Here is a 20,842-nt window from a genome sequence, read left to right as displayed (position 1 = left end):
GGCTATCACGCCACATATCGGTGTAAGTGGGTAGTAATTTCTCCAGAAAAACATGAAAGTCGGGGGGGGGGGGGGGGTGGTAGTTTTTCCATCGTATCTTGTTGATATAGATGTGCTGTCAAAGTTTTGTCAGGCATCAGTTGTCGGGAGACAAGGACAACTGGCTGGGTTACTGTAGAAATGGATTCAAAGTTGGCTCTGAGAATGTGAGAGAAAGGTACTAATTTAAGAAGAATATTTTACTGAACTCTTATATGGTTTCACCCCCCCCCCCCCTTGGCAGCTATTTGCGGCCCAAATAGTTATAAAAGCTTTGATCGCTCTGCAATTCCAATCTTCTTTGTTTCTGGGCTAAAAAAATTGATGGTGGTAAGCAAAAGATGCGTTTGACATGTATCATTTTAATTACCTGTTATTGATACGCACTACAGTTGTCACATTTACTGTAATCGGCTCTTTTTTTCAAAAATTAAGCACAATTAAAATTTAAAATTTTATTCATATACTTCTACAAAGTTGACTAGACAAAAGTTTTGACTCCATTTTAATGAGAATAGTGTTTCTTCTTTCAGTTCAACTTTTTATAACGAATTATACAATCACAAGAGTTCGTCTAATCTCTGACGCGCTTGTGTTTATATTTCTAACTATCTGTACAATTGCAGTGGGTAAAAGCTCACTTCTCTTTTGAAGCCATTTTCCATCAGATAAATAGAACCCCTAGAGCACCCATTGCCGGGTGGGATTCCTTCAGTGTAGAGACGCTGTCTTGTCATCTGCACCGAGGTGCTGTTCATTGCTGGCCCATTATACACAAAGTATATGTGAAAAAAGTTGGACTGAAAAGAGAATGGGGTTCCTGAGAGATCCAACAATCGTTTCGAAGGAAGCGAAAGACATCCTTTGCCTCTAAGCAGGCCTGAAATAGCACTCAAAGCAGTCGCATTCAGGGAAGGACTTCCGGGATACTTTTTTTCCCAACAAAAAAAAACGTCGCTCAACGATAAATGTTTGTTCACATTTCCTTTGAAGCGAAAAGAAATTGAGAGCAGTAACTCTATACAGGAGCTTGGAATTCTGTCCAAAGTGGTGTTTTGCAAGATAAGAAAAAATAGAATTCTAGTCAGTTACGATAATTTTGCTTGAAAATTGCTTTCTATACAATCTCTCCAACGAAAGAGCGGAAATTATTCGGCTTTTTTCGCATTTTTTCAAGTGCGAAAATTCTAGTGCTATATGTAAGGCTACCCGGGCTGAAGTGGTCGAAATATGATTTTGATTTGACAGTTATTGTCTGGGGGTACCTTTCAGACATTAATTGCACGGTCTGGGCCACACTTTTTATCGAGCTATTTCAAATGTAAATACTATCGAAAGATCTATAACACTCGTTTGAGTATTGTAGAAAAGAAAAGAAAATTTAAAAAGAATTGCTGGAAAGAGACGGACACACAAAAATTTTAACATCCACTCTACTAATTTTAGTTATAGTTAAATTGCCGCTAAGCCGATGAACATTTGCTGTTTACTGAGATTGGAAATTGAATTTTTCAAGAATAAAGAAAAATGAGAGCAAAACAAGTAAAAAAAACTACGAACGGAAACATTTGAAAATTTGCATTATTGGTTCATTGAAATTTGAGAAAACTGTATTTTTAGTCAGCTAAATCACAAAATCTTTAAAATTAAAACAGCCGTATCAGTATTGGGAATTGCTAATCGTTTTCCTTTTTCTCAGCATCGCTTTTGGATTTTTTGAATGGACTTCTTAGGTATTCATTCTACCCTACGAAACAAAAACACCTGAAATCGATCCATAGTGATCAATGGTGTCCTTTTAGAGCCTGTTTGATTTCTGAAAGCAACAAGGAGGCTCGGTAATGTGCGATTGCACATAATGTTCCGACCCCTATCATCCACAATGTTGGCATGACTGTCTACCAAATGAGGAACAGATGGAAAAACACAAAAATTCAAGTATTTTTCAAAAAAACTGGCGTATGAACTAAAAGATAACCTCCAAAGCAAATAACTCAGTGGAGTAAAAAATGATGCTTTAGATTGATGAGATATGACGATACTAAGAAAGCGAGCGAAGACGAACGGCAAAATCAAACAACAACAACAACAACAAACATTAAATACATCAAAAAATTTATGTCCGTTTTAAAAAACAAAACTTAATAACAAATTCAAAATAAAGTCCGATAAAACTGAAACTAAACAAAATAAATCGTAATTCACCAAAAACATTGTTATACACCAGTTCATAATAAGGCTTGGTAACAATTAGACAAAAAAGAACAGAAACTTTAAATTAGAAATTTCGCTGAATTTTTTTTTAAAAATACAATTATTTTCAAAGAAATGAAAACCATTAGGAATCAACTGAAATATCCCATAGGTTTTAAGTTACCAATGCTTCTATAGAAGGGAAATAAGAACTGTCGGTATTCATTTTTTTTAAGTTACAAAAAGAACAACAAATAGACAACAAACAAAATATCAATTAAAACTGGCCAGAAAATGCTTTCGAAGCCGTATAGCCTTACTTTGGCCCCCAAATATGTTCGACTGCACCTTCGTTGAACATCGATAATGTACTATCTGACTGCTCTTTAAAGAAACTAGGTAACAATTACACAAAAAAGAAAAAAATGCAAAATTATTTAATACTTATTTTTTTTTGAAAAAATATATTTCCAAAGACATGAAAGCCATTAATTACAAAATTAAAAATTTAAATAGGTTCGTCCATTTTTCCAAAAGAAGCCCTTGAGACCTAAAATTATCCAGATTATGTCTTACGTCGACAAAAAGAACGTCAAATATGACACAAATCAAAAATTCATTTACTTTTTTTTGTAAAAAATCTGTGTGGAAGCCAGTAAAGTCATCACGAATTCTTTAAAAACATTGGATATTGTGACACCAATCCCTTTTGACACTTTACCTTGAAATGTATTGTATGGCCTCTCAATAAGGAAACTGGGTAACAATAAGATCAAAAAAATAAAAGGCAAGATTTTATAACACTTGTTTTTTTCGAAGTTTATTTCCAAAGACATGAAAGCCATTAATTACAAAATGAAAAAAATGAATTGGATGATTTATTCTTCCAAAGGAAGCCATTGAGACCTGCAACTATCCAGAACATGTCTCACGTCCACAAAAAACAACATCAAATATGACAAAAATCAAAAATTAATTTACTTTTTTTTGTTAAAAAAAACCCGTGTCGAAGCCAGTAACCCGTGTGAAGAAGTAATAACGAATTCTTTAAAAACATTAGATTTTGCGACATCAATCACTTTTGACACCTACACTTGACAAAAATAATGCCATCTTTAACCTTTAATTAACGAGACCAGGTAACAAACAGAAAAAAAAGGAACAAAAATGCGAAGTTAAAGTGTTTTTTTTTTTCATTTTGGAAAACAATTATTTTCAAAGTCATGAAAGCCATCAGCTATCTACTTTTATCAGAAAATCTGCTCATCTACTCATCCATGAAAAGCCAATGAAACCGTATCATTGTACAGGAAATTAAACACGACTAAAAAGAAAGTAAAAACGACCGTTAAAGACAAAATTAGAAAATTCATTAAAACTCTTCGAGAAATTATCGTCAAAGCGGTAAAGAACCACAATCTATATCTTTAAAGATTTAAAAATTATCAATTGTGCGTTATTTTGAACGCAAATGATGTGATATATGAACTGCCAATAACGTGATAACTTGAAAAAAAACTAGAAAACATGAAAAATGGGCAAATACCTAAAAATTTAAAAAACAATGTGAAATCTAGTAATATCAAAGCCAGCACACCATAACTTGAAATGTAAATTCCCAATAGATACCAATTTCGAATTCAGTAGAAAGAAGGAGCACTCTTTGATTGCTGACACTAAGCTACAAGTTGACTAAATTAAGAGAAAAATGGAGGCAAAGTTCAATAAGCCGTTTTTTGTTTAAAAGTCAAACATTTTCCAATTCAAAACAACCAAAAGCTTTCAAGCAATCAACTAGATAAATTAATTTGGAGCTAATTAGGAAGCCAATATGACCTATCACTATTGAGACTAGTGAGCTTTGATTTGAAATGTTCTGCTTTTTAATTAATAAAAAAAAGATTGAAATTTTTATATAAAAAACCGATTGATGACAATCCGAATTATTTTTGGATTGTAACAGTCCAAGATTGTTACAAAACTAGTCTTGCTAGTGCTTACTGTACATTTACAGAGTATTTAAATTTTCGAATGTCATGGATATAAATTTTTTGTTAGTTAAAAAGTCAAAAATGAATGCTGCGTTTTTGATAATCAACGAATAAATATAGCAAAAAAAGGCAAGGTTTTCATTACAGATCGCTCTCAACGGAAGTTGAAGTAGAATTAGCCCCTTTTCAGTCTAAAAAGACTGTGTTAGTGGTGTTTGGATGTGCACTTCCTGCAAAATTAATCAGAGTGGACTAAAGAAACTTAATTCGTGCTGTTTTTGATGATAAAGTCTGAATTTTATGAAATATTTAGCCGGAATTTTTAACAAAAAAACACAATAAAAGTAGCCGACAATATATTTTGACTTTAAAAATAAAATCAAAAACATTTTCTTGAAAAATTTTATTAATTTTTAGCAAAATTGGCAAAAATTTAGTCCAAAATTCAGAAAAAAGGCGCATAAAATCAACGGAATTCACTCTATTTTCTCGAAAGTTTAAACCTCAATAACTCCCTGTAGAGAACGAAAATTAAAAAAATCTTTTTAATTCCATATTCTACGATGGACAAGCTTTCTAATGATACAAGTCTCAACTCTCTACTATGAACATATCGATCGGCCAAAATTGACTGAACAAAAAAAACCCATTTGAGTGTATAGTTCTTTTCCCCTGCACCCATTTGTAACGATTGATTTACTCATTCTGAAAACACCCACCAGTTTTTGGGTTTTTTTGAATATCCATTAAAAAAAATTATAAAAGAGGTCAGATAATTTCAAAAGTGAAGGAATGGAGCCGTGTTCCTATCTAAACAAATGCCATCTATTTTTAATTGATATTTTCTGTTTGACAGAGGCGCAAAATATCAATTGAATGGGAAATAAGTCACAGATGATACATTTTTTCTATAGATTTTTGCATATATCAGATTCTTAGTGTCCTATAAAAAAGACATCTCATAAGATCTTACAACTGTAGAGCATTTCTTATAATAATCTTAATGATAATGCGATGTCATATAAGTTCTTTAAAGGAGAACATTTATGTATTTTTTGGCATGCCTTTGGCAATTGTCTGCTTCTAGTGATCCACATCTTGTAAGCTACAAGCAATGTCATCAAATAAGTTAGAAGATACTTACAAGATTGGTTAAATCTTACGAGATTAATGTAGCTCTTATAAGATTCCAAAAAGATCTTCAAAGATCAGCTTTAATCTTGTTTAATCTTAAATGTTTTAATCTTTAAGAATAATATGTGTCTTATAAGATATTTATAAGCTAGTACCGATTTCCACTATTCCTAGGAAGCCTTACAAGATTGAGACATATCTTATAAGAATAGTATAAGGCCTTACAAATTTTTACTATTCTTATTAGATCTTAGAAGTTCAGAGTAAATCTTGTAAGTCTCTCATATTATCTTACAAGATTAATGCATTAACTTGTAAGGCAATATAAGAATCTTATAAGATCTTATAAGATTTGAAATGGCCAATGACTACGGCTGGTATAGTTTTTGATGAACGTATTTGCAAAATCAAGAAAAATTAAATCTCATACTCAAACCGAAAATCCATATATAAAGAGTAAACATTAAATAATTTTCTTTGACTGGCATCAGACATTTTTATAATAAATCAATTTCATATATTTGGCGTTTGACTTATTGGCACAATCAATTAAAAACTCATATAATTAAATAGCTGAAGCACCCGGCCAATTTCACAGCGACTGTTCTAATTTGAGAAGTTAGTTTGATTGCAATTGTATGACTTTTTTAAACAGGAATAAATTTCAATTAGCGCGACCATATAAAAGGACTATTGCCATTATATAAAACTGGGCTGTATTTCTACTATATAAGATTATATAAGTCATTGTTCGAAATCCATAACTGATTTGAATCAAACAATTGTGGATCACGCATTGCTTATGAGAGCCATTTGAGCTGACCATAGCCCAATATTTACAAGCCGAATATGGGTCAATCACGTTTTAAAAAATCGACCCTTCAACTATACGGCTCAACTGGTTTCGATTGGCATGAGTCTTGTTTAAAAGTTTTGACAGTAAGGATTGTAAAACCATGAAAAAGCACACTCCAGAGCTCATTTACAGCACTGGACATTAGTCACCAACACCCTCCCTTTGCCGTTAAGTTATATTGTTTGTCACCCCTGTTTGTTAGTATTGTAGTATCGCTAATTGGATAATTGCTGCCGCAATTACCGATACTACAGAATCATTATAATCATTTACCCGTCGACTTTGTGAACAAATTAGACTTAGTCTTAACTGACGGGAATACTGAAAGTGAGCTACGCTGCGAGAATTGGGTTGAGCAAAAAGATACATTGTTCTTAGCCAATGCTGCTCTGCATTATTTAATGCACTAATGACTAGGCTATGGCGGTTGATTCACTGCCGCTATTAATATGCATACTAAGTGAAGGATACTAAAGCTATCCAGGTTGCTCTTCACAGAGGCCAATTTTAAACAAATTTTTGACTAATAAAGAATATAAGTCGGCTCCACGACTGACCTATCAATTAATTCGGAGCTAGTCATAAGCCTCGTGATTAATGTTCGTATTGACTCGTACGAACCTAGAGTTTAACACGTACGAACCTAGAGAAGGAAATCAGTACCACAACTCAACCAGCGCGATTTAAGCCGTCACTTTCAACTCAAATTTTTCAATCTTTCTCTGCTCTAAGAGCGAATATTCTACCGCTCCACTAAGCGGGAATACAGTGCAGCAATTGTAAGTCTGCTGATTTCCTAGCAACTTAAACTTAGAGTAATATTCACATCCTGCAGTAGGATGGGTTTTATTACTTGATTAATATTTGTTACCCCACCACATTTTTAACGTAGGAAATACCCCAAGTTGTGCTCCATCAATTCAATCTGTTTCATAATTAATCTTCGTATCTAATCATTTTATTCTTAGCAAATCGCACATAGGTTTGGCAATTAGAAAAATACATAGTGAGCATATAGGAAGAGTTATTGTAGCACTTAATTAAGATCGCTTAAATAATATCGGTTTAGCTCTCTTGTGGTCATTAAGATCAAACGAATAAAATCCCCACCACATCTGAGTTAAAAATATAATCCAAGCTAAAGCCACAATTGTAAGTATTAAGAATGGTACCGTTTGTCTGAACGTCCTCATCACTTGTAGAGCCTGCAGATACAATTTGATTGGCGAAGCGGTAATCATTTGAATCGAGAACCATTATGCAATTATCCGCAATCAAACGCACTTTCTCGAATATCATCCTGGCTTGCTGAGTTGGCCCCGAGTTGAATTCGGTCCACGCGTCCACATCAATGTATGTCAAAGCATCACCAGCCTCGGACATCACACAGAAGACTTCAAATTTAATGCCGCGCAGTTTAGCCAAGTAGTATCCGTCAGCGGCTAAAAGAAACCCAGCTTGAGGTCCTCGTTCACAGCGACTTATCAAAATACCCATGCAGACCATTTTTGCATATGAAAATACCCTGTCGACCAAAATCACCTATGATCCAGACTGACTCGTTCAAAGTTTCGATGCGTTCATGTGCTCGATCAAAAACCCTTATGAAAAGACCCGTCCAGACCAAAACACGATATAATACAGACCTGGCTCACTCAAGTTATGAAAAGACTCAGCAGACCGAAAAAGTTCATGATCCGGACTTTGCCTCGTTCGTGTTTAAGAAAAAGACCAATCTTTAAAAAGACCATGATGAAGACTTTAAAAGAATTTTCTCAATTGATTAGTCTGTCGATGTAATTTGTAATTTTTCGTCCTCTATTTTTACGAATTAACTCAAGTACGCACTTCGCATTTTAGAAAATTGTGATGTCAAGTAACTGTCGCGTTAATGCCGCTCATTTTTTAAGCAATCAACTATAGTAATCTTCAACGTTAATTCTACCATTATAATCTCCAACGTTAGTTTGCGTAGAAAACGATCATCAGACTCAGCTCCGAAAATCGGATAGATTGGATAGAATTAATATTACCCGTGTTGAGAAAATGCGACAAAATTGACGCAAGAAGCGTCGTTTTTTGTCAATTTTTGTTGATTTCGTCGGTTTTTTATGTAGGAACTGACGATTATCGTCGTTTTTGTAGGTATTGTCGGTATTTGATGTAAGAAGTGTCGATCATCGTCGTCGTTTTTAGTCGGTATCGTCAGTCTCAATTTGATTTAAATACAAAATAATTACAGTAAAAGTAAGAGAGAGGTGGTGCAGCGGAGAAGAATGTGGCAAGTAATCTAGGGGGCGTAGGTTCGAGACTTGACAAGGATTGTCCATTTTGAAAGATTTTTAGACCGGCAAAACCGACTATTCTTTTGTTTAAATACCGACAAAAACAGATCTAAACGACGAAAAAAATGCAAGGGCTTTGATCGGTTTTGGCGAAGTAAAACCGACGAACACCGACGATCGCTTATGTTTGAACTCGAAGAAATTCTCAGCGCGGGTAATTTAAAAGGTGTTATTGCGTAATAACCTGCAGGATTCGCTTCCTTCAGGTCCTTGCATGTCTGTACACTGCGAGAGGGCGCTGCAGTGGGCACGTACCAGCGTCTTTTGGAAGTTACAGGCTCAACTCTGTTGCATTGTTGGAACGACGTAAGAAACCACGATAGACCTGAGTTTTCATTATTCCACATGCTACACACTTTCGTCATGTCCTTAAAAAAGCATAATTATCTCAAGCAGCAGTTTCGATTAACTTTCAAGAAGAGGTTCGTTTTGAACTCAATATTTTATATGAAGATCTTAGTCAATTAGCAAATACTCATATATCGTCAAGAAGTTAGTCATAGATTACGCAAAATCATCGTCTCTTCTATAATTGCATGCGGTAGACTCTAATAAGTTTATAAAGTGTGCAAGTTTCCTCAGTAATTTGTAATTGGTCGGCCTTGGAATATCCTTCTTCAACGTGAACCCCGCTTTTTGTGGAATCAAAGCTCATTCGTAGGCCAATTCCACAAAAAAGCTTTTTGGCATTTGATTGAATCGGATAGAAAAAAAGAATAGGAGTTGCGACGATGCTTATCGCCAATCTCCTAGACCATTCATTTGTTGTTCGGAAAACTAACTGCACATATCCATCAGTAAAACATTTAAATCATAGTCAACGCAAACATTAATTGTTAGGTAAATAGCTGGGAAAATAATCGAGAGCGGCCGTACTCTCGCTTTCAACCATTTGTCGAATGAACAGCAAGAAACCAGGAGTTTTGTTGCATCCATTCTTGTTAACATTTTTTTTTCGTTTCCATCATCTGTTTTTCGAGTGTTGACCTAGAGGTCAATAGAAATAATTCAAATTGGCAAGCCCAACAGAGACACGCGTAGCACTTGATTTAGACGACAGGAGTATTATGGTGTTCCACAAGAAACTATAGGAACAAGATTCAGTAAGAAACGAAAGCAAATCATGAAAAACCTTATCAGACGCAAACTGAACTTTCTCTCTCTGTTAAAAGACAAAAAATTCGAACAAAACATTATATCAAAAGCAGGTCCAAAGTTTTCTGGAAAAATAAATTGTCACAGTGTTTCAAATCAAAATGTTCGCAACCTTTAAATTTAATTGCAAAGTTTTACCAAAAAATTAAACAAAATAAACGCTCAAATGTTTCTGCTTAGTGCAAGACTTTGTCTTTAAATTTTTTACTGGCCAGTCTTAAACAACTTAAATTTAAACCTGGTTTTTATGCAAGACAAAATAGAGAGAATTTTTTCATGCCCCTACAAATTTATGCCATCTAAGGATAAGTGAAATTTTTTACAAGCTGCTGTCTGTACCATGATTGAAACCTTTTCAAACGTTTTTGTACTCAGAGACTTTTGTTAAGGATGAGGCGCTAGAATTGTAAGAGTTCCAGTCAGGTTTTTGATGTTTTGTACGAAATGCGGTTATTGACGTAATTTTCGTCACCGTTTTTCTTACACATTTCATCGCCAAATCCACCAGAATTCTTATAGAAACACACATCAATTTTTTGGTCGGATTTGCGGTGAATAAATATGAAATTTGGAATCACTGCTATTAAGATTACATTAAAAAACTTAATAACCGCTTCTTTTTATCACTCGAAAAAATTATCCAGAAATTTTTTTTGTTCTAACCCACTTTAATGGAGGGAGGTACTATATACTCAAATGGTTTTTTGTTCAGCCAATTTTGGTCGATCGATATATTCACCGTAGAGAATTTTGACTAGTATTAGAAAGCCCGTACAGCGTTGAATAAAGAATTAAAGGTTATATTTGAATTTAGTTTTTTAATAGGCAGTTATCGAGGTTCAAATATTTGTGAATATTGGAATGGTATTGGATGTTTATGTTCACATTTTAGGTAATTTCTGCTCATTTTTTCGTTAAATTTGCCAAAATTAGTTATTCTTGTTATCATTAGTGCTACTAGTTTCGCCTCTAGACCCAGAAGAGGGTTGTTGGCCCTTTTGAGCAGACAAATTTAGCTTAAAAATGGTGATTCTTGTCAAAAATTAGCCTCTCTGATCAGAAATGGACCCAAAAAAACTTCGGCCATTTTTTTCAAAATTGCCGGAGCTAGAGATATCAAATTGATGACAGAACTTTGAAAGAACTCAAAAAAGACTTTTTCTTGTTCCGTTTCTTTTGCATTTTTTCCTAACTTAAAACAATCATTTTGCAAAATGAATCTTTCAATATTGATATATTGGCATTTTGTTGCCAAAGTATCCATTTTGGTTACCAATTAAAAAAATGACTGTTTCAATTGAAAATGTTGCATTATCCAGGCTAGATTTGGACTCTTCGTGATTTTTGACAATCAAAAAACATTATGATTCCAGTGAGGTTGTCTTTTTTGAAAACTAATTTTGCAATTTTTTGTTTTTTTGCGTGTTTTTTACAAACCAGAACTGTTTCCAATCAAAACTCAACGGAAACGCATTTTGGTTTTTTGAGAAAAAAGTGCCATGATCTTACATTATAATTTCATGGTTTCTATGCCTTCAACAATGTTTTGTTCCTAAATTCGAATTCGAATGGAAATCTTGTGTTTTGCACCTACTCGTTGTCCTTTTTGCAGTCTCATGATTGAATTTCAAAAATTAAAGTTTCAGTTGTCTTCACTATTTTGAAAGTTGAACCTATATAGTGCTTTCAGTTGGCGTCTAATGGCTCTTATATGTATTTGAAAATGTTTGTTCTAAGAAAATCTCAGTTTACTTTTGAGTATTTGCACCTATTTCGAACGTCTTTCAACATGCTGCTTAACATCTGTTAATAAAAATTGCATCATCCTTCTTTTGATTGGAATTAAATCCTGTCTAGAGATTAATCTTTTTAATTATTGGCTTCAGTGCTAATTATTGGGTTCAAAACCACGGGTTCTAAATAATTTGTTTTGACATTTGAGTATTTGCCCAATTCGGACGCTGTTTTTGTTGCTTTGTCCGATAATCATTTTGATCACAGGTCACATAACGTTTAAAAGAAAACGCAAGTGTACAAGTAGAATCTTTAGAGAATAGCGTATGATTTTGACGACTTCGAAACCAATTTTTTGATAAATATAATTGAGTTTATTTTGTTTCGCCTGTTTTTTTTTTTGGTGTATGACACATTCTGGATAACGACAAATCTCCCTGGCTACTTTTGGAGGCATAAAAACCTATTTTGTGATTTCAGTTGATTGCTGATGGTATTAATGACTTTGAAATTTTATGTTATGAAACTTTGATCGATCTTTTGATCTCTGTCGCTTGGTTTTTCTTCTAGACAACCAGTATCTTAGTCTGATTAATGACATCTCTCATCAACCTTTGCAGAGAAAAACTTGTTGTTGCTTTCTTGATGGTTTTATGGCAATGACGCTATGTGGTTTCAGAATTGAAAAAAAATTGATACTTTGTTGTGGTCCTTTTTCATTGTGTTTCCGCATAGTCCAATCAAAACGATGACTCACAGTTGTTTGAAAATACATCAATTAAGCCAATTATAGCTCAATTACGTCTTTTTTTAACCTGTTCAACTGATAGCTTACGGTTTTAGACGCTGCAACAATGTGTTTTTGCAACATTGTTTGTGGAATTTAAATCTTTGCCTGTACTAGTTCTTAATTTGTTGTCTCAAGACTTAATCTCCACTTATTTGGGGTACAATCAACCTCCCACCAAATTAAAAGTTTTTTTTATGATTTATTTAAATTAAAAAGTTGTGTTTTTAAAGATTTTTGATATGGTTTGGTTTAATAAAGTCATAAAAATTTTGAATTTCGGTGATTTTTTAGTATTATTTCTGAAAATTTGCAGCGTAGTCCCAAATGTAAACACAGCTTACTTCTAGTGAAATAGTTTTTATTAGTTTTTTATTATTAGTGGTGTTGTGGGTGCGTTATTTTGAATATTCAAAAATGTTTGTGATTTGATTGATTTATGTGTTCCTTTTTGTGTCCTTTTTTTTGTTTTCGTATCATACCACAACACTAAAGATAGTTTCCATTAGCCTTGCTGATGAGAGCAGTTAATCATTTCTAGTAGCTTTAATGAATAGCACATGGTTTCAATTACTTCGACACTATTTTCTCCCAAATTTTAACCGACCATTCGATTTTTAGGTGTATCTGTCACTTTCTAAGCTTTCTATTGTAGTCCTATGACACTTTTGCATAATAGGAGATCTCAATGGCGCCATATATTGACGTATAAAAAGGGTCATCTAGTATTTTCAGTTGAGAGCTAATGGTTTTTTCCTCTGAAGTTCTTTTGAAAAAAATGTTATATCGAATTTTTTTTCCTTTTTCTGGCTACGTGTCTCTTAATTTCAGTCAGAACCGATTCCAAATTTTTTCAAGCAACAAACAATTCTGTTTTTTATGCCAATTATTAATGTTAGTTGATGTTTTAATTGATACTAATTAGACTTTTGTCTGGTAATATCTGTTTCCATTTCGGCTTATCTACAAGGCGTTTGTAAAAAATAGATATTGATTTTTGGTCGCAATAAAGAGTTTTTCTGTTCCCTGATTTCGATGTTAAATTTGTCTCCTATTCTCATATATGACAAGTATCTTTGGGTTCCTTGGTGACATTACTTTATTCATTTTCTCGCAGCTCTAACGAATGCTCTTTTAAAATCTATCTATTTTTTGGAGTTGACAGCTGATGGTTGACTTTGCCTCTTTTGTTCTTGTTCTTCTTGAATTGTTACCGAATGTTATTAAGGAAATTTGTTGAGGTTTTAACTGATGTATTTTGACTTGGTTACTGATTTGAAAATGAAAAAGTTTTTGAATTAGATGGAAATTGATGTTTTGTTGTTTTTGTTGCTTGTCTTGTCTCGTATTTTTTTTAAATACCATGTATCATCGACTTTCTAATACGACAGTAATTAATGTATTCATCGGTTTGCACTTAAGACAAATTATCAGTTAATTGAATTTTTTCGAAGACTTTGTGCTTTTTTGAAATTTTCTTTCTTTGCGGGGTCGGATTGTTATATGCAAACGCTCAATATCGAGCCCCCTTGTTTTGTACAAAAATTAAGATAATTTAAATCCGAAATAAGTGGATAGGTGAGACGGTGACAATTGCTGCATTGGATGAAGCATTTACCCTCAGGAAGAAGAAACAGTCTTGGTGCTGCTTGCAGTTTCATTTTTTTAAAGGTTTTTGGTGGATTCTGTGAAAATGTTCGTCGCTAAAAATTTGAATTTTTTAGAGAAAGAGTGCTAAATTCACCGCATTCACCACTAAAATTGAATGCGTTTGCTTTTTACTCTCAATTTTTTTTGTCGCATTTCCTACATTTTTGACAAAGCCTCGGCCCAGGAAGAGACGACGAGGGGATTAGGGGGTTCCATTGCACATTGCACATCAATTTCATACTCACGCAAGAAGAAAAGAGAGAACAGGAGCTGGTAGCCATGCAAGCAACATAGCATGATTCTACTGAGGGTGATTTCACTGTTTTGAGTTCATTGCCTGACGCAGTCAAACAGGGACACTCGACGAAGAACTCTGTCAAATTCACCAATTGAGACTGACAATGACGCAATTTTTGTAGTGTTATGTAACTGATGATAACTAACAGTTTTAAACTCGTCATTGTTTCAAAGCAAAAACGGAGCCGTACTTCCGAACATCCAAATTGTGAAGAGCCAAATAAACTGTTCTTGTTGATCTAATAGTTTGAGTTTTATTGCATACCTATGATGGGAATAAAAAAGAGCTTTGATGCAAAGAGTCTGCTGACCCCTTTTTAATAATTCATTTGTTATCAGATGTTGCAGCGGAAATCTGTTAAAATTTTATTCATTTTTACATGGCATAAAATCTATTCCTTTTAAAGACATAATCAAAGTTTCCAAGAGAAAAACAGTCGAGCTAAACGCACCTGTGCGTCAAAACTGATAAGTTAGATAAGTTTATCATCACTTAGAGCCGAAAAGAGCCTGAAAAAACTTAATCGATGAAGCGATAGGCTTCCTAATCCAGCTGTTTTTGTCAAAGATACCAAGAGCTTAAAAAATTCAAGCTTCCCAATTATTTTGACCACTTTTAAGATCTTCATAACAAAGTCAAATTTTATTCTTTAACAGTTTTCGGAAACTTTTTGTTTTTTTCTGTAACATTGTCCTCAAAACATTGCCCAATTAATTGCCCAATAATCTCTCAGCTGCATGCGAATTTCCCGCAGTCTCCTTTGTTTGTTCATTAAGCCAAACATTTTGTTTTTTGGATTGTATTGAAATAATTCGACTGAAATAACTGTTGTGACATAACTAATTTGGTATTCAATTGTAGTAGTTTTAGTCGATAGATTCAAATATCGCTGAATATTGCTGGTTGCATCTTCTTTGCAAAAAACCGCAGTTAACAGAAATTAAGTTCAACAAAAAATGAGATCAGTGTCAGCTAATATAATTTACCTTTGGTTGTTTTTTTGTCAATCTCAATTTTTGCATTCTTTGGCGAGCCTTTTGTCAATTCCGCAATTAAGGCACTACACAGACTATTAATGCTTATCAATAATTTCTTTCAAAGTCTTGCATTTACCACTCTTGTGTGCATTTAGCTAGAGATTTGGGTATAGAAACATCGTTATATTGATGAATCACCCTGACCGTTATGTTCATGAAAACAAAAAAATGGAAAAGAATGGAAAAACTCACAAAAACATTCGATACCACACGAAGCTGAAGAAAAACTTAGCACAGATAAATCTTTGACAACCATCCGACGCTCTATCGCTTGAATGGACCAACTGCGTTTGTACTTGTCAGATAAAGGAAAAAACGTTGTTGGAGCAAACAATCAGATACAACGACAACCACTGCCGTTGGATCAGAAAATCATCAAACATCAACAACTCAACAAGTCAGTCCACTGAAAGCTAAATCCGTCCTATGCGCCTCATATACATAGGGCAGAGACTCCGACAATGTTTAAAGAGGCTTTTGATTGAGTATGTTCTTTCTCTGAAAAAACTAGAAGAGTTTACAAGAGGATACTGTGCAGGACAGTTAGTCAAGTGGATTTTCAAATATCAGTCAGGAAAATTAGATAAAGTGACTTTAAGATCATAAATTTAGTAAAAATTTTTTAAAAAATGCAAAAAACAGTGCAAAGCAACAATTCTATATAACATGTTTGTTATCCACCACGATAACAATTTTTCATTTGAGCTTATTAATGGAACAAAGTTGTAATAACATGGAAAACAACTATACCCATCAATCGGCTTACAGGTAACAATTTTGTTGACAAAAACGTTTACTTCAAGTGTCTGTAAAAACTAAAAAGCTAAATGGGTGGCCAAAACAGCTTCAATTTTTAAAAATTGTCTACCTTTTCCATTTTCTGAAAACAATATGAATCGTATGTTTTGTCATTGAAAAGATCTGGTAACAAACTGCATCTATTGGGTGGTAAAATTTGAAAAAAAATGTAATCTTATAAAAGTGAATATAAAAAGCGCACTTTAAGCAAATTTTAGTTATTGCTGCACCTATAGCATAGAAATTTTGTTGAAATGATCTTTTTGGTTGCGTTTTTCATAGCAGATAGCGGAATTGTAATAGCCGCCGTTGATTCCCATAAACCCATTTTGCTATTTCCGTAGCTAGACTACACCTGTGTCGTGATGACCGCATTACTTCTTCAGTATCTGGTTACTAAGACTAATTAGATCAAATATCAAATACGGGCATCTAAAACTGTTCTTTTTGGGTCTGTGTTGTCCTTCTCTATTTTCGTGGAATTAAAAGTCTTTTGCTATTTAAAATCACTTTGAGTATGATGAGAGAAGTAATCCAGACTAGAGGAGTCAACAAAAAATCAGGCAGAATGTTGAACAAACTGTGAACTAAGCCAAAGCGAAAGAAACATTGGTTTTCCGAAGTAAAAATCATAAGAAAGACAAGTCCTGGACATCCAAGGAACTGAAATCCAAAGATTTGAATTTTTTCCATTTTTTGACGTCAAACTCGTTAATACACGTTATATACTAAAATCTGTAAACACATAATATTGTTTAAAGATGAAAATCCAAAAATTGCATTATTGGTTACAATAAAGATTGGAGTGACAAAAACACTAATAAAAAAATTTCAAAAGTTTTGCGGCAGTTTTTGGGAATCAAATGGTCTCTAAGCATAAAAACCATTTGCTGCAGAAAAAAACTAAGTAACAAAATGGATCACGAAAATGAAATGAAATTCTGATGCAATAGAGGGCTAATGAAATGCGTTATTACAGAGACTAAGCAACGAGACAGCAAACAGAACAAAAATTGACACACTAAAAAACCATTTTTTTCCGTGAAAAAAAAGAGAAAGTCCGAAAAAATTACGAATAAACTGAATACAATAAATAATTTCATTTTTGCCTTATTGAAAACCCGAATGGGACCCCTCAATGGTGAGAGTTATTTCAAGGACGACAGAACAGCAAGAATTGTGGAAAAAAACTCAAAAACTTGTTAATAGTTTATGAAAAACACATGGTGAAAGGTAAAAAACCATCAGCTATTAACTGTTGGAAATAGAAAACCATTAGCTATTAACTGTTGGAAATAGAAAACCATTAGCTGCCAATGCAGGATTTCGGAAAATTCACCAAAACAACATTAGAATACTTGTATCGACTCTAGTAGTTTTGCGAAAAATCTGAAACTAGAAGTCGAATTGCCGTATGTGAAAATTATTTCAAAAACCGAAAATTTATCAATAAAGATCAATTGCTTACTCATCTTTGAAAACAGTTTTAAAATTGTTACGCTTTATGACTACGCGATTTTTTGGCGTTATTTTCATTACTCCAGCGTGAATAAATCAAATAAGTCTTCTGTTATAATAAAATATGTGTAAACAGATCATCAACTCAGTCCAAATCCTTTGGATTGCAAAAAAACAGGAGCGCCATAATAGCCGGCTAAAAAAATGACGGTAGATATTGATAAAGCGAACAGAACTTCCAGCTGTCGGGTAGGTGGGCGTGCGTCGCGGATAGGCCGCAATAACCGATCCGCAATTCTGGAGTACATTCCACAGCATATGAGAGGAAAGGCCGTGAACTGCGGTCTGCAGTCCCACTTAATCTAATTATAGGCTATCTAAACTGTAGGCCAGGTATTAGTGTCGTCGTCAAGTGGGTGAACGGGGGCGATTCTCTGATAGGTACCAAAGGGATGGCGAAATTGTTGAAAAGATTCAGTCCAGTAATAAATTCTCAACTAAAAACAACAGCGTGTGTCAAGAAAATTCTTTGCTGAGTTTCAATTTTGTTATCCAAATATGTTATTTCTTCGTACGGTTTGTGTTACAAATATCTTGCAAATCTCCTCCCCTTTTTCTAGGTGGTTTTTACGATGCCTCGCGTACAATTATAAGAAGAATAACCGGTCTTGGAGACAATAGATATGCAATGTTAGAAAGTTGAATTCAAATTCAGTCCCAATTACTGACAAAAGTTAGCACTGTCTTTTCAAAATGCGGCTCAAGTTAAAGACAATCATTGTATATTCCGAAGTTCCTCTGCACAAAATTCACATAATTTGTTTGTTGGCTATTTTCTCGACACCGAGATACACAAGGCTGATAAGAAAAAATGAAAAATGTCATAACAATGCGATGGAACCAGATTGCATGACAAGTGATTGGGAATTGTTGATTTCGATTGAGATAATATTTTACCCAAAAAGATTAGAATGAAGTTTCACAAATTGGGTGGTTATGTTTTTGAGTATAAGTATAGTTGGGTTATGTTTTGTTGTGTTGTGTTGTGTTAGTAGAGTGTTTTGAACTTGTTCTTCTCATGTAGTGTGTTGAGTGTATTCGAGATGATGTTTGTTCTGTTATGAGTCCACTGTTGCTGTTCAGCCAGTCTCTCCACAATCTCACCCTTCTCAATGTACAGATCCACCCTAGACTGCATCTTCTGCTTGCATTTCTCGTTGAAGTGTCGCAAAAAAAACTGTTTCTCAATCAAAATGCACTCGCATGACTCCGATACTAAACAACACACAACAAGCAATTTTTACCATTTTGATTAAAGGAAATAATTCATTAACTTCTAGTTTTTTTTCAAGTTGTTTTAATGAATAGACTCAAGTGAAAATAGATATTTTTTTTATTTCTGGTGATTTTTACGGCTATGTTTTTTACAATTCAAAGATTCTTATTTGTATTGGGCTCTATTTTTTTACGACTCGAAGAGGCGCTATGGTTTGAAAAAAAATTCAGGGATCAAATTCAAAGAGCAGAGAAAAGTCAGAGAGTTCTTATTTTGTTCACACCTTCTTTTGTAAGAGAGTGAAAATTGTGGGTGTGAAAAATATTCGCTAAGCGAGTAAATTTTTTTGTTCACGTTTTTTTGAAGCTCTTATTTGGTTTTAGGTTTTTTATGTTGTCTGACAGGTTATTGTAGACAAAAGTTTTAAAAAAATTCAGTCAGTTTTGATATTTCTCTGACACTTTTTTGTAAATAACAGGAATTTAACGCTAATTTGAAGGTCTTTCAACTATTTTGCTTATTTTCAGTCTATTTTTCCGATTTCTGGCACGTTGTATCGTTTCTTTGAATTTATTGGTAAATCATTTAAATCCCCATGTCTGTAGACTCTGTTTTCTATAAAAGATACAACTATCTTTAGCTACAAAGTTGTAATTTGACAAAAAATTGAGAGAATTAAAACAATTTTGCTTTCACTTCTAATTTTTCCTCTTTTTTGTCAAAAATAGAGATTTTCGGGGCTCATTAAGGCCTGGCTGATATTTTGCGGTTACACTACTAGTTTTATTTGCATGAAACAAAGAAGCCCATTACTTAGGGAGTGTTTAGATATCAAGTGATTACTGTTTCGTTTCATTAATTTGTTTTTCGTTTGTATGTTTAAAGAAGCCCACTCAAAAAAACCTATTACTTAAGTAGTGCTTAGATACCAACTGACAACTAATTGCTGTTTCGTTGGTATCAAACATTCTTTTTTCGTTTGTATGTGTACTTGTACTAAATGAAAAAAAAACTTTTTCTAACTTCTTATATTAATCTGTTTTGCCAAAACTTTCTTCAGTTGTTTGAGTTGAGTCTGTTGTTTTCTCTGTATTAATGCGCTCTGCAAAAAATATATTAGATATTTGGAAAGCCAGTTCTTTCCGGAGATGAGACTGCCAGTCGTTTTCTGAATTCTTCCGGTGATCCTTTATTTAAGATCTGTTCTCACCTTTTTGTGGTTTTTGAAGTCAAATTGGAAGTGATTTTAGTAACGCCGAAACATAAAGTGGAGCGAAAAAGCCAGTGGCTTTGCGACGTGCACTATTGTCACTCAAATTTCAAACTTGAGTGAAAAAAAAGTGTTTGAACAAAAATCCTATTTCTCGGATGTGATTTTTATCACATGAGGAAAATTGATCTTGGTTTTTGCTAACTTTGTAAGTTTTTATTGGATTTTTGTACGTGTTTTTCCCTTTCAAATCACTGCCTTAAAATTTTTTGAATTGTGTCAGGACTTTTCATGATATTTTTTAAACTTTCTCCAACAAAAATTTGTTTTGCTTTACTTCAGTTCGCAGCTTGTTCAAAATTTTTGCTGGAAATCTTTTAACTTCAGCAAATTTCATTCTTCTCTCATTCTGCTCAAAGCATTGCGCCTATTTGCAATTGCTTGAGTTCATTATCGGGCACGAAATGCGTTTTTGCCCGTTTTCATTTTTATTTCTTCTGTCGTATCACTTAGTATCGTTACAGGCGAGTCTTACTGTTTGCTAATGATGCCTAAATCGGCCTAATTAATGGTTCGAAATCATGGCCAGTGGTGTTAATGATTTTGACATTATTGGTTCTCGTTATTATTGAATTCTTGAGTCCTAAGATTATTTGTTGCAATTTTTGTTCTTATCATTCAATCTCTTTTTAGACAGGTCTCATACTTTGCCAATAGGGATTTTTAATTGGTTGAGTTGTTTCAGTTCAAACGTAATGCTTTCTACGACTTTGACACTAATTGTTTTCAAATATATATATATATATATATATATATATATATATTTGAGTTTGGCTAGTTTTTATTATACATTTTGTTCTCGTATCTCTTATTCTCATTAA

At 33.7% G+C, this 20,842-nt stretch overlaps 2 protein-coding genes across 2 annotated transcripts in view; both read right to left on the bottom strand.

Moving 5' to 3' along the window:
* Positions 1-474: 474 nt before the first annotated feature.
* On the bottom strand, positions 475-14,419 carry LOC142347104 (uncharacterized). The gene is made up of 4 exons (XM_075398911.1): positions 14,130-14,419; positions 8,743-8,926; positions 7,386-7,655; positions 475-919 (listed from the first exon to the last, which is right to left on the bottom strand). The coding sequence occupies exons 1-4, from the start codon at positions 14,343-14,345 to the stop codon at positions 648-650; spliced, it is 942 nt and encodes a 313-aa protein (XP_075255026.1). The 5' UTR covers positions 14,346-14,419; the 3' UTR covers positions 475-647.
* Positions 14,420-18,159: 3,740 nt separating this feature from the next.
* LOC142336424 (uncharacterized) overlaps positions 18,160-20,842 on the bottom strand; it is a 51,892-nt gene continuing 49,209 nt past the window's right edge. Inside the window, exon 13 of the mRNA XM_075385257.1 lies at positions 18,160-18,750. Within this exon, the coding sequence (XP_075241372.1) occupies positions 18,524-18,750 (227 nt within the window). The 3' untranslated portion in view covers positions 18,160-18,523. The remainder of the gene's footprint in view (positions 18,751-20,842) is intronic.

Source organism: Convolutriloba macropyga, chromosome 1 (assembly GCF_964194025.1).
Source record: "Convolutriloba macropyga chromosome 1, txConMacr16.3, whole genome shotgun sequence".
NCBI lineage: Eukaryota > Metazoa > Xenacoelomorpha > Acoela > Convolutidae > Convolutriloba > Convolutriloba macropyga.
Note: the sequence above shows the minus strand (reverse complement) of the source record. Positions and strands in the feature narration are given on the sequence as shown.

Coding starts and splice junctions, on each gene's coding strand:
- LOC142347104 (XM_075398911.1), bottom strand. CDS start 14,345: ATGACGAGTTTAAAACTGTTAGTTATCATCAGTTACATAACACTACAA. Junction 7,656..8,742: donor GAAGGAAGCGAATCCTGCAG/GTTATTACGCAA, acceptor GGTTTCTTTTAG/CCGCTGACGGATACTACTTG. Junction 920..7,385: donor TGAGGACGTTCAGACAAACG/GTACCATTCTTA, acceptor GTGCTATTTCAG/GCCTGCTTAGAGGCAAAGGA.